The sequence below is a fragment of the Salmo trutta genome, chromosome 12 (genome assembly GCF_901001165.1).
Source record: "Salmo trutta chromosome 12, fSalTru1.1, whole genome shotgun sequence".
Lineage (NCBI taxonomy): Eukaryota > Metazoa > Chordata > Actinopteri > Salmoniformes > Salmonidae > Salmo > Salmo trutta.
In genome coordinates, this window is record NC_042968.1 from 76,326,834 (window position 1) to 76,345,479 (window position 18,646).

At 43.7% G+C, this 18,646-nt stretch overlaps 1 protein-coding gene across 4 annotated transcripts; it reads right to left on the reverse strand.

Annotated features, from left to right (window-relative positions):
* Window positions 1–1,684: 1,684 nt before the first annotated feature.
* Window positions 1,685–18,085, reverse strand: LOC115204195 (oxysterol-binding protein 2). 4 transcript variants are annotated; one of them, XM_029769576.1, is made up of 15 exons: window positions 17,343–17,480; window positions 16,243–16,377; window positions 15,190–16,050; window positions 7,786–8,036; window positions 7,355–7,523; window positions 6,929–7,052; window positions 6,588–6,657; window positions 5,963–6,097; window positions 5,617–5,862; window positions 5,362–5,482; window positions 5,108–5,211; window positions 3,050–3,145; window positions 2,783–2,967; window positions 2,367–2,587; window positions 1,685–2,198 (listed from the first exon to the last, which is right to left on the reverse strand). In XM_029769576.1, exons 3-15 carry the CDS (start codon window positions 15,380–15,382, stop codon window positions 2,056–2,058), a joined length of 2,058 nt encoding a protein of 685 aa, XP_029625436.1. In that variant the 5' UTR covers window positions 15,383–16,050; window positions 16,243–16,377; window positions 17,343–17,480; the 3' UTR covers window positions 1,685–2,055. The 4 variants fall into 4 exon arrangements, with proteins under 4 accessions (XP_029625436.1, XP_029625434.1, XP_029625435.1 ...); XM_029769574.1 differs by lacking the exon at window positions 16,243–16,377 and having other exon boundaries at window positions 15,190–15,395; window positions 17,343–18,085; XM_029769575.1 differs by having other exon boundaries at window positions 15,190–16,377.
* Window positions 18,086–18,646: the final 561 nt, after the last annotated feature.

Here is an 18,646-nt window from a genome sequence, read left to right on the forward strand (position 1 = left end):
GGGAAATCTCCTCTTTGCTTTTGAGTCTTCAACTTGTCTCATTTATTTCTCATCTATGTCTTGAGTTGAGAACTGCATGACACCAAAGCTGGTTACTACATAATAGACCATCTCTGATAACACTATGGGTGTTTACAAAGACGACATTGAGACAGTTTGTGTTTGTTCAAGCAAAAAAAGTCAATTTTCAAAGACCTAGGGCACAAGAGGTGAATTCACACGATGTTCTTCTGTGAATGAAGTCTAGAAACAACTATTGAGGCTAATGCCTAATTAATACTAGGCAGCAGTGCATGAGCACATTAAACCATGCATTAGCTACAAGTGGTGCCACAACACTGGTCTGAGTTCATTGATGGTGCATGTTTAAATGCCTGCAGTCAAACAAAGATGTGTAATAATTGGAGTACACACCTCCTTTGCACTGTGAAACTCGACATTACACATCCTATAGTATAATTCAGACGATTTCTTAATATTTAAAAAAATATATGACATTGAAACATTTCATTGCACAGGGTGGAATCATTAACCAATTTTGTTACGATTTAACATTTCGTCTGTTCATAATGCACCCTCATCAACATCTGAGAAATCAAGACATTAGAACACAATCGATATTGTTTACGAATTATCATAATCGTGGGTAGCTTCTTACATACTCAAAATTCCCCTAGCGTTTTTGGTCTGCACTAACCGCTCATGGAAAGACACATGTAACATAACTGGTAGACTTTAGTTCTTGGTTTCCAAGATGAGGTCTGTACAGATCAAAAGTTTCCAGTGATATTCAGTGTCCACTACATGGGTGTTTTCATGCACTGCAGAAATGCACTGTTAAGTTACAAATCTGGGGAGTGCCTAGCTGTTGCAACGGAAGGAAACACTGGCACTGCACAATGTTACATATAGATATGCATAGTTACATATAGATATGTAAAGTATACAAAACATTAGGAACAACTGCTCTTTCCATGACACGGCATCCAGGTGAAAGCTTTGATCCCTTATTGCTATCACCTAAAAAAAAAATCTGCTTCAAATCAGTGTAGCTGAAAGGGAGGAGACAGGTTAAAGGAGGATTTTCAAGCCTTGAGACACGGTTTGTGTGTGTGCCATTCAGAGGGTGATTGTGCAAGGCTAAATATTTAAGTGTCTGACCAGCGTATGGTAGTAGGTGGCAGGCACACCAGTTTGCGTGTGTCAAGAACTGCAAAGCTGCTGGGTTTTTCATGCTTAACAGTTTCCTGTGTGTATCAAGAATGGTCCACCACCCAAAGGACATCCAGCCAACTAGACACAACCGTAGGAAGCATTGGAGTCAACATGAGCAAGCATCCCTGTGGGACGCTTGACACAATGTAGTCGATGCACCAACGAATTGAGGCTGTTCTGAGGGCAGAAGGTGGTGCAACTCAATATTAGGAAGGTGTTCCTAATGTTTTGTACCCTTGGTATATGTATATTGGAGATAGTTGCTCAGACTGGAACAGGACATCCTAGAACCAAAACACAACCTCTTTCACTTTCCCCCCTTTCCTCCCCACTTATCCATACAATTGTCCCAATATTATTCTATAATATTATAAACTTACGGTAGTTATTACCAGATCAATGGGGCACCAGGCACCACTAGACATACCACCTCAAATAAATATGGGTTTCCATGCAATAGCTCTATCTATTTTGTAACTCTTAATCAAAATATCTCAAATAGGTTGTCTCTCTAACTTACTTTGTTGCGCCACACACGTGCGCGCACACACACACACACACACACACACACACACACACACACACACACACACACACACACACACACACACACACACTAGGCCATGCTTGGGAAACACACTGGTCAGTGAAGGGGACAGAGAATGTTCTTGAAGTTTGGCATGGAGGGCTCCGTCTTTCTGGAACACACACAAATACACACACATGGACAAAGAGTTGGCCACATGTCAATGTGTTTGCAGCATTGGACCCCTTCCTCGGCTTGTCCATCAGTCCCTCAGCTCTGCCCTCCAGTGATGTCACAGTCCCAGGGGTGGAGCCTTAGAAGATCTCAGGGCATTGGCTCCAGTCCTGTCTGTCTTTGGCCTCCCAGTATCCACCCCTGTACACGTAAGTGCTTTCCCCCGTTGAATCATCTGTCCTCCTCTCAAACCACAGTGGCTGGAAGCCCTCGATGTCTTGGCCTAAGTAGTCAGAGACACAAACATACACAGATGTAACTCAATATGGGTAACATCTTGCTGACATACACTGTATTGCAATTGTCACACTTTTGCTTCCTAGTTTCTATACTGTAATCTCTCTTGTCCTTTATCAAGTCCTTTATCAAGTCCTTTTACTACCCTCCTCACCTTCCTCCAGGACCTGTGTTGCTTGTGCCTCCCTCTTCCTCCTCTCCAGCCTCTGTCGTTCCTCCAGACGCTGTTTGTGGGCGTTGGCCTCGTCCCATAGCCCCGCCTCCATCAGCCGTTGGTCGGGCCTCAGGCGGCTGTCAGTCGGGGCCACGCCCTCCTCAGGCTCGTTCAGGGTCAGGGCCAGGGAGGAGAAGAAGTGCATGTTCTCAGAATTCTCCCTGGGGAGTGGAGAGAAAACACTGAGGTGAGACAGATAGATAGGATGGACAGAGGGAGAGGGCGAGTAGCGACGGGTAGTGATGTGGGAGTAAGAAGTGTCGTAAGGATGCAAGAGGAGTGGAATCAAAAAGGTTGTATAAATAGGTTTACGTGCTTAAGGCTGACTTGATAATATGCAGGCAGGTTGATCTTACGGGAGAGGGTATTTCTTCCACAGCACTTTGGGCTGGAGGGTCTGATAGAGGGTCTTCTGTTTGCCCTCTGACCCTCCACATCCCCGGCTACTCTCCACTATCTTGGCACTCTCCATCTTGTCGTCCCAGGTCCCAGACAGAATGTGATGGGCCGTGCCCTCGCTGTCTGCTACCACACCTGTCACCTGGAGTCACAACATCAGAGGGAGGGAGGAGACATTGAGGATGTGGGAAGGACTGCCCCTGTTTCTAAAACCATAGATTTACCTTGCGTGAGAGGTCTCTGGAGAAATAACTGTAAGGGACAAACTTGAGGTGGCAGGTGTCCTTGGTCCTGTGGTTGACTATTTCAATGTCCCCAGACTACAAAGAGAAAAACACAGGCTATTTGTCCCATGCCACAGGCTGATGATTCTCCTGGTGGAAATTAGCTTCAGCATTATCTACACACTGTCAACAATATGATTACAAAATACTTCTGGTTTATCAATGTTAGCAATATATCATAATCATTACTATTGGTGTCATTAATCCTGAGGGACAATGTTGAGAGTGAGGACAGCAAAGCAGGACAGGGAGGGATGGAGATAGATAGACGGGAAAAAACAGATTGGATTGTGTTTTTGGCAAACATGGAGACCTGATGATTCATGCAGACATAATGAGAGAGCAGAGTGAGGCAGATTCTCTACAACACCGCCCACCACAGGAGGCTGCTGAGGGGAGGACAGCTCATAATAATGTCCGGAATGAAGTGAATGGAATCAAACACATGGAAACCATGTCGCTGTCTCTGCCTGGCCGGTTCCCCTCTCTCCACTGGGATTATCTGCCTCTAACCCTATTACAGGGGCTGAGTCACTGGCTTACTATTGCTCTTCCATGCCGTCCCTAGGAGGGGTGCGTCACTTGAGTGGGTTGAGTCACTGACGTGATCTTCCTGTCTGGGTTGGTGCCCCCCTTTGGGTTGTGCCGTGGCGGAGATCTTTGTGGGCTATACTCGGTTTGTCTCAGGATGGTAAGTTGGTGGTTGAAGATATCCCTCTAGTGGTGTGGGAGCTGTGCTTTGGCAAAGTGGGTCGGGTTATATCCTGCCTGTTTCGCCCTGTCTGGGGGTATCGTCGGATGGGGCCACAGTGTCTCCCGACCCCTCCTGTCTCAGCCTCCAGAATTAATGCTGCAGTAGTTTATGTGTCGGAGGGCTAGGGTCAGTCTGTTATATCTGGAGTATTTCTCCTGTCTTATCCGGTGTCCTGTGTGAATTTAAGTATGTTCTCTCTAAATCTCTCTCTCTCTCTCTTTCTTTCTTTCTTTCTTTCTTTCTTTCTTTCTTTCTTTCTTTCTCTCACTATCGGAGGACCTGAGCCCTAGGACCATGCCTCAGGACTACCTGGCCTGATGACTAATTGCTGTCCCCAGTCCACCTGGCCGTGCTGCTGCTCCAGTTTCAACTGTTCTGCCTGCGGCTATGGAACCCTGACCTGTTCACCGGGCGTGCTACCTGTCCCAGACCTGCTGTGTTCAACACTCTAGAGACAGCAGGAGCGGTAGAGATACTCTGAATGATCAGCTATGAAAAGCCAACTGACATTTACTCCTGAGGTGCTGACCTGTTGCACCCTCGACAACCACTGTGATTATTATTATTTGACCCTGCTGGTCATCTATGAACATTTGGGCAACGTTCTGTTATAATCTCCACCCGGCACAGCCAGAAGAGGACTGGCCACCCCTCATAACCTGGTTCCTCTCTAGGTTTCTTCCTAGGTTCTGGCCTTTCTAGGGAGTTTTTGCCAGCCACCGTGCTTCTACACCTGCATTGCTTGCTGTTTGGGGTTTTAGGCTGGGTTTCTGAACAGCACTTTTGAGATATCAGCTGATGTAAGAAGGGCTTTATAAATAAATTTGATTTGTTTGATGTATTCGATACCATTCCACCCCAGTCATTACTGCGACCCCATCCTCCCCAATGAAGCTGCCCCAACCTCCTGTGCCGCACTTCATTTGATCACTCTTTTGTTGCTGAGAATTGTCATGCGCCGCAGGAAATGCAAAACAACTTTGTGTTTTACATAAATTCACTGAAAACCCAGTTACATTAAGAGAATTGCACTTTTCATGCAGCCTACTTTTTGCCAGCCAATAGCCTAACCACCAATCAAGCACCATTAAGGACGAAATGTTCAAATCCTGTTGCTGCAGGATTACTTAGCTGTGACAATATAGGTATTTTTTTTTGTTCATCCTACATTTGTATATAAACAATAGGGATAAACGGACTGTATACAAATACACAAACACTCATTAAATATGTGAGACACTCACCTGGTCAATCCACAGTTTGCCCACTATGATGTTGTGCACCGTGGAGGTGACTTTGCCCCACACATAGTGATTCCCACTGGAGTGGAACTGCAGGTGGATGCAGCCTAGAGAGAAAGATAATTCAAATAAACAACATTATACAAAATGTCTAATTAAGATGGATTTTAAATAGCTATGTGACATGATTCTGTATATGTAACCAGTATTTAGTGCATATTGGAGGACAATGTATGTAATGGGTATGCACGGCACACCTAATGGCATTACAGAGATGTATTTCCCTCTGAACTTGCTGTCGATAGTGATCTCCTGCCACAGGGTCCAGCCTCGCTGTGACGTCACATGGTGGGCGGCGGCTGGGGGGTGGTGACTGACCTGAGAGAGCAGGAGGAGGAGGGTGACGTCATCAGTAGGGCGTGGGCCATTCTGTTTGTCTCTGTGCATCTTAGACATACATGTTTCAGAGAGAGAGCGTGCCGGGGTGTTCCGGTGTGTGTGCTGTGTCTGACCTGCTCGCAGATGGAGCGGTAGCCGAAGTCGTCCAGCCGGTCCAGCTCGTAGGTCTCCCCCAGCAGGGGGTTGAAGGGCTTGGCAGTGCGGTGGATGGTGGTGGAGTAGGAGGACACAGAGAAGGCTGCCACCAGGCACATCTGCTCCAGAGACGATTCGCAGCGAGACGCCCGGTCTAGCAGGTCACTGTACTCTAGATCCTCAGTCAGACGCTGCAGCATCGACAGGGGCTCGTTGAAGTTTACCTGAGGTCACACACGCAGGCAGACACATGTTGGAGTTGCGTCCTGCGTTTAATACACAAACACTAGTACAGACCGTATAATCACTTCTCGTTTCTCTTACAGGCATGGGGATCTTGGACAGCTCCTTGCCGATGCAGTTCTTCATGATGCTCCACAGGTTGAGGGAGTAGTTGGGTTTGTTTGGGATGCGGCTCCGTCTAACTCTACGCAGCTGCACGTTGTTGGAGCCAGAGTCCTGAGGAACACATGCATGGTCAACCACGGTTAATCGGGTAAGCGGAGGTATTACAGGATAGACCTCAACAAATCTTATTTCACCCTAAAGTATTGTATCATACAATCCCTGAGGCCCTAAGGCAGGGTTCCCCAACTGGTGTCCCACGGGCGCTTTTATTGGCCCCCCCCCCCAAGTTTTCTGAGCAAAAAACGTATTCCCACACATACGAGACACGTGACCGTATACAAATGTAAGCAAGGTTTAAATTTAATAGGTTTTAATCAAACATTTTATATGTTTGGGCTTCTTGCGGTTAATTTGCAGTTTTACAATAATACAAATGATTTGTAATTAGGTTCCGGTCCCCCGACCATCCACTCATGAAAAAGAAAATGGCCCGCGGCTGAATCTAGTTGATGATCCCTGCCCTAAGGTAAGATGACCTTGTCTATGGTTTACTAAACCTCTGTATGTAAAGAGGTGGTAAAGCATAAGACTGCAGACTCACATTCTCATTGTGGCTCCATTCATTATTGGGTAATCCTCCACTCATGATACTCTGGTTACTGCCGGAGCGTCTGAAACACAAACACACTATAACTACCATATACACAAAACACAGTCAAATGAATTCATTATACATAATAAAGCCTAATGAATTATGCTGGCATCGTCAGATTACATCGCTATATGAATGAACTCTACTTGGTCCCATCATCAGTAGAGATAAGGTCATTGACCCTGACTGAGGAAAATTCTGGTTCTGAATCTGATGCAACACATGTAATAACTAATGTTTCAACAGCAAGCTTCCTTCATCAGGGTTTCATCCCAGTGACCCTGACTGACCTGTGCTGGGTGTGGTCAGAGGCAGTCACTGTGATGAAGGCAGGGGAGTCCTCCATGGCATCAAAGAACTCTGTGTCTTCATTCTCATCACTGGCATCCCCCTCCTGCGTTCTCTCACCTCCGTCTGCCAGATACACAGGAAAATTACAGTTTGAGTTAGGGTGTTTTTGTTTGTGTAGATCTTATTTCTCAAACCGAACTGCATTTATGCTACAATAAATGAAATTCTGAAAGATAAACCAGCGACATCCCACTATGAATGCAGTGCCAGGGATGACCAGAGGAGGGACAGTTTCTTGTGAGATTCCAATCCATACCAAGCAATAACCTGCACCAAACTACCACGGTAGGAGCTTAAACCATTGAGTGTATTCTAATCTTAATCAAATATGAGAGAACAGACTGGTGTGTGTGCGCGCCGCTGACCTGGGTGTGTGCTGGGAGCCTCTCTCCAGGCCCTCTCCAGGCTGTTGTGCTGCTTGGCTAGCTGTTCAATAGTCTCCTCCAGGTGGTGGCGCTGTTCTCTCTCATACTGCAGGGCTCTCTGCCACCTCCGGCTGTGTGTCTCTGCTACGTCCAGGAAGTCCCGACAGGCCTGAGACCATACAGAGGAGAGGGCAGCCACAGAGGTGACAATATATCAATGACACCTCTAAAGGTACAGAGCATAGCTACAACACACAGTCCAATATAATAAACACTCCTATTGATCATGGCATTAAGAGTTCTTATTGTTGTATTGATCAAAGCAGTAGGATGACTACAAGCATTGGTTATACTGAAAAATTGATTGAAGTAGCCAGTAGGCGTTGTACTGAAATGTTGGCAAAGTGTTAGCAAAGTGAGTCAGTCCTCACATTGATCATAGCATTGGAGGTGATGCGGAAGAGTGTGGCACGCTCGTTGACAGTCTTGAGTTTGTCGGTGCCGTCGGTGGCCGTGCGCAGGTCCTCGAGCTCGCTGAGGGATCGCTGCAGGGCGGTGCCGTGTTTGCCGATTAGCTCGTTGCAGGTGCTCAGGTCGTCCAGCTTACTGGCCAGAGTCTTCAGAGCCCCCTGGGTCAGGGCTCGGTCAGGCTGGGGCAGTGGGGCCTCGTCTCCAGAGTCATCTGTACAGACAGAGGGTGGTAGAGATGGTTAGAGGGAGCAGCACTGAATTTGTTCCATTCATTCAGGCATTTGCTTACAAAGCCATATTCTTAGAATAGCATTTATAGAGTCAATCTGCAAGTGGAGAAGACATTATGATTGATTTGAAGGGCGGAATGTGTTCTTTCCTTTCGTGCCCTCGGACGGTCATACAGTTTCCATTATGGACGAGAAGATGAGGTAGAGATACTGTAGACAATTATAATTGTGATGCAGGCGGAGATAAAACAATAACTTCTCACTGACAAAGAGATATGGAGACAAAGATGGAGAGATACTACAGAGATGTGAAGTTATGTATGGGAATAGATTGAGTGTGAGAGTGGGGGACGGAAAGAGATATTAACGCTATACACCGTTGTGAACCCCCCCCGCCAACAGGAAGCTATGAATTACATTTCTATGGTCACTGTGGAAACACAGGCCCAAGCAATTGGAGGACTGAGTCATTTTTAGCAGCGGAGGGAGAAAAACGATGACGCATTTCACTTCCCTCCGCTCCTCCCCCGTGTTGGTACCATCAGTCACAGGCAGCTGAGAGGCAGCAAGAGGAAATAAATCGACCAGTCCCAGCAGAAGCAGACATATTCCTGGGGTGCGATCATTATGTGGACTTGAAGGAGCTCAGAGAGAGAGAGGACAGGCGGAACAGACAGACAAGTCTCTCAGTGAGAGCAGCAGTGTTACAGACATCTCAGAGCTGCTGGAGCCTGGTGTCTGAGACACCCGCCACAGTCACCTAGATCTCCACAACCCTGCCATCTGCATCCTACAACAACAAAGCCATCTGGAGTCCTACCCTGTAGACTAGATTATTGAAACCTCGTAACTTGAATCCTACTGTTCACTGGTAGTCTAGGACATTAGACAAGATGGAACGGTAGAGAAATCAACATTGTAAAACCCTGACACTTTACATGGAGCCAGAGGCATCAAAAAGCCCCAAATCAGAACAACTCAAATTATAAACAGCCCTTGCTGTCTAGAAATAAAATCTACTCTACTCGTCTCCATATCGACAGAACTTTGCCAAACTCAAACACTACTGTTGTGTGTATCCAGTGGTTGTAAGTAAATGTCAGAACAAACTATGTAAATATCAAATACCTACAGTAGATCCTACCATAAAAATACAGATCTGGGCCAAATCCATCAGCTTCGGCATTTGCCTGATTCATGTGACATGCATGCATATATAGGCTACAATCTCCCAGGCAGGTTGTCTGAATCAAAGCCAGTGTCAGGCAGAGCAGCCTTGGAGTGCCAGACAACAGTGAAGGACTCCCATGCTGTTATTAGAGAAAAAACAAAATCATGGAAAGTGGATTTATGAGCTCTCAGGGGAAGAAGATTAAAATGAGAGAGTAAAAACTCCTTCAGACATCTGCAGTGGTCCGATGACACATATACAGCACATGGGGAGAGAGACAGATAAGAGCACCCAGGAGATATCCCTCACCCTCTCTCTCTCACACACACCTCTAACAGCAGCTCTACATGGTGCTGCTATGATACCAGTGTACAATTGTTTTAGCATAGTCACTAAACCTGTGACTCTGAATAGAAGCACACCCCTCCTAGGAAATGTAGTCTAAATGGACTGCGATAATGCAGTTTAAATGGACTGCGATAATGCAGTCTAAATGGACTGCGATAATGCAGTCTAAATGGACTGTGATAATGCAGTCTAAATGGACTGTGACAATGTAGTCTAAATGGACTGTGACAATGTAGTCTAAATGGACTGTGATAATGTAGTCTAAATGGACTGTGACAATGTAGTCTAAATGGACTGTGACAATGTAGTCTAAATGGACTGTGATAATGTAGTCTAAATGGACTGTGATAATGTAGTCTAAATGGACTGTGATAATGTAGTCTAAATGGACTGTGAGTAATATCTGCTACACAGTAGAAGGAGATGAGGAGGGCTGCATGGTATGTTTGTGTCTGTGCGATCGTTAAGTACATCATCTGTCATGTGTGGGAGTCAGAGGAAAACACGTTAGCAGATAATTGATAGAGATGGCTATGACTCATACATCTGAATGACTCATGTGTGACAGTGATCCGCCCCTACAGGTGATGGAGAGGGAACCCACAATGCGGATGGGTAAAGGAAAGATGCCGGGAGAAGGAGTAAGGAAAGAGGAGAGACAGGTGGTGTGAGCTACTGTAAGGTGTTACAAGTGGATCAACAACATTGTAGTTACTCCACAATACTAACCTAATTGACAGAGTGAAAAGAAGGACGCCCGGGGTCTCCATATTTTTAAGTATAGTGGTGGCTGCATCATGTTATGGGTATGCTTGTAATCGTTAAGGACTGGGGAGTTTGTCAGGATAAAAAATAAACAGAATGGAGCTAAGCACAGGCAAAATCCTAGAGAAAAACCTGATTTAGTATGCTTTCCACCAGACACTGGGAGATTAATTCACCTTTCAGCAGGACAATAACCTAAAACACAAGGCCAAATCTACACTGGAGTTGCTTACCAAGAAGACAGTGTGTTCCTGAGTGGCCGAGTTATAGGTCTGACTTAAGTACTTTACAGCACTGAGTAGATTTAAGTAAATATACTTTAAAGTACTACTTAAATCATTTTTGGGGGTATCTGTACTCCACTTTACTATTTATGACAACTTTCTAAAGACAATTATTAACTTTTTACTCCATATATTTTCCCTGACACCCAAAAGTACATTTTTAAGACGACTTAGCAGGACAGGAAAATGGTTCAATTCACACACTTATCATGACAACATCCCTGGTCATCTCTACTGGCTCGGATCTGGCGGACTCACTAAACACAAATGCTTCATTTGTAAATTATATCTGAGTTAGAGGTCGACCGATTATGATTTTTCACCGCCGATACCGATTATTGGAGGACCAAAAATAGCGGATGCCGATTAATCGGCCGATTAATTTATATATATATATATATATACCTGTTATGCGAGTGCAGCAAGGAGCCAAGGTAAGTATATATATATATATATATATATATATATATATATATATATATATATATAATAATGACAATTACAACAATACTGAATGAACACTTATTTTAACTTGATATAATACATCAATAAAACCAATTTAGTCTCAAATAAATAATGGAACATGTTCAATTTGGATTAAATAATGCAAAAACAAAGTGTTGGAGAAGAAAGTAAAAGTGCAATATGTGCCATGTAAAAAAGCTAACGTTTAAGTTCCTTGCTCAGAACATGAGAACATATGAAAGCTGGTGGTTCCTTTTAACATGAGTCTTCAATATTCCCAGGTAAGAAGTTTTAGGTTGTAGTTATTATAGGAATTATAGGACTATTTCTCTCTATACGATTTGTATTTCATATACCTTTGAATATTGGATGTTCTAATAGGTACTTTAGTATTGCCAACCTAATCTTGGGAGTTGATAGGTTTGAAGTCATAAACAGCGCAATGCTTGAAGCACAGCGAAGAGCTGCTGGCAGATGCACGAAAGTGCTGTTTAAATGAATGCTTACGAGCCTGCTGCTGCCTACCACCGCTCAGTCAGACTGCTCTATCAAATCATAGACTTAATTGTAATATAATAACACACAGAAATACGAGCCTTAGGTCATTAATATGGTCAAATCCGGAAACTATCATTTCGGGAAAAAAACGTTTATTCTTTCAGTGAAATACAGAACTGTTCCGTATTTTATCTAACGGGTGGCATCCATAAGTCTAAATATTGCTGTTACATTGCACAACCTTCAATGTTATGTCATAATTATGTAAAATTCTGGCAAATTAATTACGGTCTTTGTAAGGAAGAAATGGTCTTCACACAGTTCACAACGAGCCAGGCGGCCCAAACTGCTGCATATACCGTGACTCTGCTTGAACAGAACGGAAGAAAAGTGACAATTTCCCTAGTTAAAAGAAATTCATGTTAGCAGGCAATATTAACTAAACATGCAGGTTTAAAAATATATACTTGTGTATAGAAAGGCATTGATGTTTATGGTTAGGTACACATTGGTGCAACGACAGTGCTTTTTTCACGAATGCTCTTTTTAAATCACCCGTTTGGCAAAGTAGGCTGTGATTCAATGACAAATTAACAGGCACTGCATCGATTATATGCCCCGCATCGATTATATGCAACACAGGACAAGCTAGATAAACTAGTAATATCATCAACCATGTGTAGTTAACTAGTGATTATGTTAAGATTGTTTTTTATAAGTTTAATGCTAGCTAGCAACTTACCTTGGCTCCTTGCTGCACTCGCATAACAGGTAGTCAGCCTGCCACACAGTCTCCTTGCGGAGTGCAATGTAATGGCCATAATCGGTGTCCAAAAATGCGGATTACCGGTTGTTATGAAAACTTGAAAATCGGCCCTAATTAAATCGGCCATTCCGATTAATCGGTCGACCTCTAGTCTGAGTGTTGGCGTGTGCCCCTGGCTATCCATAAATTTTAAAAACTAGAATAGTTTGGTTGCTTAATATAAGACATTTGAAATTATTTATACTTATAGTATAGTTTAGCAATTACTTTTACTTTTGATACTTAAGTATATTTAAAACCCAAATACTTGTATACTACTTACTGAAGTAGTATTTTACTGGGTGACTTTCACTTTTACTTGAGTCATTTTCTTATAAGGCATCTTTACTTTTACTCAAGTATGACAATTGGGTACTTTTCCCACCACTGAATCTAATTGAAAATCTATGGCAAGACCTGAAAATGGTAGTGTAGCAATGATCAACAACCAATTCAACAGAGCTTGAAGAAATCTGAAAAGAATCATTGACAAATGTTGCACAATCCAGGTGTGGAAAGAGACTTACCCAAAAACACTCACAGCTGTAACCGCTGCCAAAGGTGCTTCTACAAAGTATTGATTCAGCAGATACTTTTGTAAATTAGATATCTGTATTTCATTTTCAATAGATTTGCATAAGTCAAGGGGTATGAATACTTTCTGAAGGCACTGTAAATCAAGGGGTATGAATACTTTATATTGATGGGTTGGCGGGACTTTTAAACATCTTACCAAAATTATGACTAGGTCGGTTGGCGGAAATAAAAGTACAGGCTTTGTTGCCGACAATACCTTTCAGATATAAAGGAAAGTCAGCAAAAAGCTGGCGGCATGCTAAAGTTGCCGGCAAAACGTCTTGCTCTGCTGCAATCATCTAAGACAACTGGTGTGTCCATCTATTATCATCTAGAATGTAATTACTGAAGACCTCTGTTATAATCATCAGTAGATCACACACATAGCCCATACACTCACTTTCCCCCTCTCTCACACACACCTTCAGTAAACACCAATCTGATTAACTTCCCTTGGTACAAAACAATACCACAACAACAATAACAGCTCCTAAATATGGGGGCAACTCTTCAACAGTGCCCAATCTCAGTGACCAGGGAAGTAAAGCAGAAAATCCACAGCTCTGCGAGAGGAATGATGTTTACTATTATTGCACCAAGTCAACTGACTTCCCTGACTCACCACTCGCCAGGCTGTAAGAATTTGTTCTAAGCTGACCCGTTAAATAAAGGTTAAGTAAACAAACAGATGACTTTGAAGTTTAAACCCATGTCCATAAACACAAGCATACACAGACAAACCCTCCAGAGGGTAAGAGTACTGTGGAACGAAGCAGAGGCACAACCCCTCTCCTATGAATGAATGCAGAGCCCTGAGAAAATCAGTCATAAATCCTATCTGTAGAAAAACATGCATTACATGTATTACCACCACCTGTCATATTTAGGTCAGTTCAAATCAGTAAGGAGCTAAAGATAGATCTTTGACTGAGCATTGCCGCAAAGAGAAGCAAACACATTAAAGATGCCAAATAACATTTAATAATCAGGTACTCACATTTGTTCCATTGTGCAGCTGATAAAATAAGTCTACCCCACTGACTGTCAAAGTGAATTACCATGAGGACAAAAAACACCTGACAGTACCACACAGGGAATGAATCCACTCACAAATACACACACTAACCCCTCCACTATAGCTTACTTGACAATTCTTTCCTCAATATAGTTATTGCAGGTAATAAATACTTACAGAGGAAAACTCATTAGGAGGCTGCACTCAATCTCTTTCTCTACAGTGCAGATGGAGAGAAAATAGTCTTAATGGAAATATGAAGCATCTCTCTCCCCATAGCAGTGGGAGGAGTATAAATGCTGGAAGGTCACTTCATTCAACTCTGGCTGTCGTCATACTCAGAAAGGGAAGGGTATGGAGGGAAAGAGAGAGCAAGTGTGTGAGGGAAGATAGAAATGAGATGTAGGGCAGAGAGAGAAGAGAAAGAGAGAGAGAGAGAGAGATGCCATTACAAGCTGTGCCCTTGCACCATCCTTCGCAGTCACCCTCTTTTCCACAAGCTCACTAAGTGCAAATCAGAGAACTGGACTTAAACCAGCAATCAGTGAAGACAGCTCAAAACTACACAGTTCAATTAAGAAAATGAATTCTCAAGGACACCAGAGCAGTGCCCACTGTTAGCAATGCAATTAGCAAAAAAGCCACATGATAGCTTGTTGAAATGACTGATAAGTGACAGTCTCCATTGGAGGTTTTTAAGGGAACAGAACCAACCACCACAAGAATTATATTCAAATGTTGCATTATACATAGAGAAAACAGGAACACTTGTCCCAAACGGTCAACATTTATTGAGCAAGTCCACCACCTTGTGGTTGATTGCATGAATGACACTGGTAACCTTGACACATAACACTACATTATAAGATTTGTTTACCTCAGGTGCTTAACCTTGAAAATTCCAAAAACAGAACCTGCAATTAGTGGATGCTTTGACAGTTAATGTCCCAATATACATTTTCACCTCCAATGAGACGTAAGCCAAAGGTAAAATATCCTAGTCTCAATACTTCGGCATAACTTTTTCATAATGTAAATTCTAATTCCTTTCAAAAGGGTCACAAATCACTGTCATGTACAGCAGTAAAAACAAATCATACAGTGTTATCATAATTTATTTTGAATGTAAGCTAAACATTCTTCACCCACTCTCCCATTTAAAAACATCCCAATCCACCCAAACATATGATTTTCCACTGTCTCTCACCTGATTGGTGCATCATGTGACTGGCGTTGGCCTTAGCCTGTTGGAGGGCAGAGACCCAGCGCTGACTCTCCCCATCTGAGGTGGCCTTCAGGTGGTAGCTCCGCCCTCCGCTGGTTAGCACTAGGTGGCACGCGTCACCCACTTCAATGTGTGCCGTGGTCAGGGAGATGGTGCCACGGCAAGTGTGGGCCATCTCTGCCTGAGTCCTAATGCACAGAGACGCACACACACCAACACACGTACACACAGAGACAAGGGAAAATAGTCTGCTGACTAAATCTAGTTCTACAGAGACAGAAATGCCACAACACGGCACACACACATGCACACCACACAAATGCAATTATTTATATTTCATAGGAGTACAGTATCTCATGGTTTGTTACACCTGCACCTACTTGAGCATAGCTGATGTGAGTGCTTGGCAGTGTATTTGTGTGTGCATGTCGGTGCAATGTGCATGCGTTGGTTATGCCAGGGCATTTAACTCTTTATTCTGTGCTGGTACTCAAGAGTACAGTTACATAAACACACACAGCAGAGCAGTCATGTATTCCCATCAGACTGTAGGGCAGCCGGGGAAAGTGGTGATGTCCAAGTGTGTCCACACACACACACACACCTCTGACAAATACCTCACAATTAGTGCATAACAGTCTGGCTGACATCCCTCTTAACTGGTTTTAGGGAACTGTGGCTAACAACTGTGAAGGCCGTTACTGAATCAGAGGACCACACGTTCTAAAAGTATCAGATAAAACATGTCAAACATCTTATACATCATAATGAAATGTAACGACCTAGGTGGGTCTCGTAGGTTGTTACATAGATGTGCAGTATCGAACGCGCTGACAGTCATTCCTGTAAAAAAAAAAACCCACACAAAAAAAAGCTCTTCCAATAGGAATCTCATCTAAAATATTATTCACAGCTTCATCTATAACAATTACCTACATGAAATGTGCAAACGGCATCATATAAGCAACCATAAATATAGACCCATTGGTCAGTTTATTAGTTACACCATCGGCTAGAATGTGCAAAACGAGTGACCTAAGCGACAGAGCGTGGTATGATCTTCGGTGCCAGGCGCGCTGGTTCCAGTGTCTCAGAAACGGCCGGGCTCCTGTGCTTTTCACGCACGACAGTGTGCGACAAACAAACATCATCATCCAGTCAGCGGCAGTCCTGTGGGCGAAAACAGCTTGTTGAGAAAGGTCGAAGGAAAATTGCAAGAATTGTGCAAGCTAACAGGCTGGCCACAAACAGGAAAATAACAGCGCAGTACAACACTGGTGTGCAGAACGGCATCTCGGAACACAACTTCTTGGTCCTTGTCATGGATGGGTTATTGAAGCAGATGACCACACCGAGTTCCACTACTATCAGCTAAAAACAAGAGGACGTGGCTCCAGTGGGCACGTGGTCACCAACACTGGACAATTGAGGAGTGGAAAAACATTGCCTGGTCCGACGAATCCCGGTCCCTACTGCCTCATGCTGATGGTAGAGTCAGGATTTGGAATAAGTAGCATGAGTCGATGGCGCCATCCTGCCTGGTGTCAACAGTACAGGCTGGTGGCGGTGGTGTAATGGTGTGGGGGAAGTCCCTTGATACCAATTCAGCAACGTTTGCACGTCACAGTGCACCTGAACATTGCCTCCAGAACAGCCGGAATTATTCGGGGCTAAGGGGGGTCCGACCAAGTACTAGATGGGTGTACCTAATAAACTGTCCACCGAGTGTATATTCATTCATTTGGAGTCTGATAAGTTTATATTTTTCTGCTTTTGCCTAATTGTCTCCCACACATTCTGCATTTATGCCCGGTCATTGACTGACTAGAGAATTGCCTTACTGTGGGATGATGCTCATCATGGCATGCTGTTGTCAATTGCCAAATATCTTAACATACTTGTTTTGGTGAGTAACATTGGTCCAACTACAGCAGTTTTAAAGTTACCTGTTAACGTTGCTGCATTTATATTAATTGTGCACGCCAAGCAGTCTATAGACTGTCAACTACATGATTCATCTGAAATTACAGTCGCTGTGGGATTGGTTCTAAACTGCACTTGACGTTGCTTGCATTAACGCAGCTAGCTATCTAACTAGCTTTCTAACGGTTGCATAGCTAGCTGCTAGCAATTACCTGTAATATGACAGAAGGCCGTTGCTAAGGACAAACCACCGGCGTTGGTAGCCCTTCAAGTAGTTAGTCCATTTATACAGCCAGCCTTTGTAGGTGTCAGACCCCGCAGGTTGCCCCCCTGAAGAAGTAGGGGAAGAAAGCAAACTCTTCCCCGGTTCACTCATTTGCACCAGTGTCAGCGGTAGATGGAGTCAAAGGAATCAACACTGAGCTGCTAACGTTAGCTGGCTACTAGCTAGCGCTGGAGGGATGATACTGCTAGCTAGCTTGCCTATGAACGACCGCGACACCGTACCCATGAAGTAACGCCGACGAGGTAACCCACTGTAGCTATTTACTAGTAAGTTCAGCTATACAGAGTGGGGCTACCACGGCAATGGAAGGCGTGTTTAGCTCGCTTGATTCCCCCGAGCCGAGCGTTCAGCACTGATCCTGGTGCGAGTAAGGGAAGAAAAGTGTGACGTAGATGCTCGGCCAAGTCCAACACTGGTTTATGACAAAGATTGTCTATAATATTGACAAGATATTCGAGTAATCGCTCTAACAAAGGAAATACATGTCCTCAAAGATGGGAGGAAGCGAGATCAGTCTGCGGTCCAAACACGTTATTTTTACCCCTCAACCCTCGCGCTAGCCACTTTCCCCCCGGGAATCCCCCTCGAAACCGGATGCAGTTTAATTGCCATTTTAAGTGGAGGTCCAATTCACTACCGTTACCCCCTTGGCCTTCGATTTAGCTCGAGGGAGCGAGTGAAGAACTTTGATCACTTGTGGGGTTGATAAGACACACAATTCAATCCAATCTGCAGTCACCTGTCAAACAATGGTGGCCGCGAAGTGTCAAATTTAAACAACAAGGCTACATTTTCGGAACGTCAGACAAAATCATGACGCTAGTTTTCTAAAAAATATATATACAGTACCAGTCAAAAGTTTGCACACACCTACTCATTCAAGGGTTTTTCTTTATTTTTGCTATTTTTCTACATTGTAAAATAATGGTGAAGACATCAACACTATGAAATAACACATATGGAATCATGTAGTAACCAAAAAAGTGTTAAACAAATCAAAATCCACTACCGTTTAAAAGTTTGGGGTCACTTTAGGAATGTCCTTGTTTTGAAAGAAAAGCTTTTTTTTGTCCACTAAAATGACATAAAATGTATCAGAAATACAGTGTAGACATTGTTGATGTTGTGACTATTGTAGCTGGAAACGGCTGATTTTTTATGGAATATCTACATAGGCGTACAGAGGCCCATTATCAGCAACCATCACTCCTGTGTTCCAATGGCACGTTT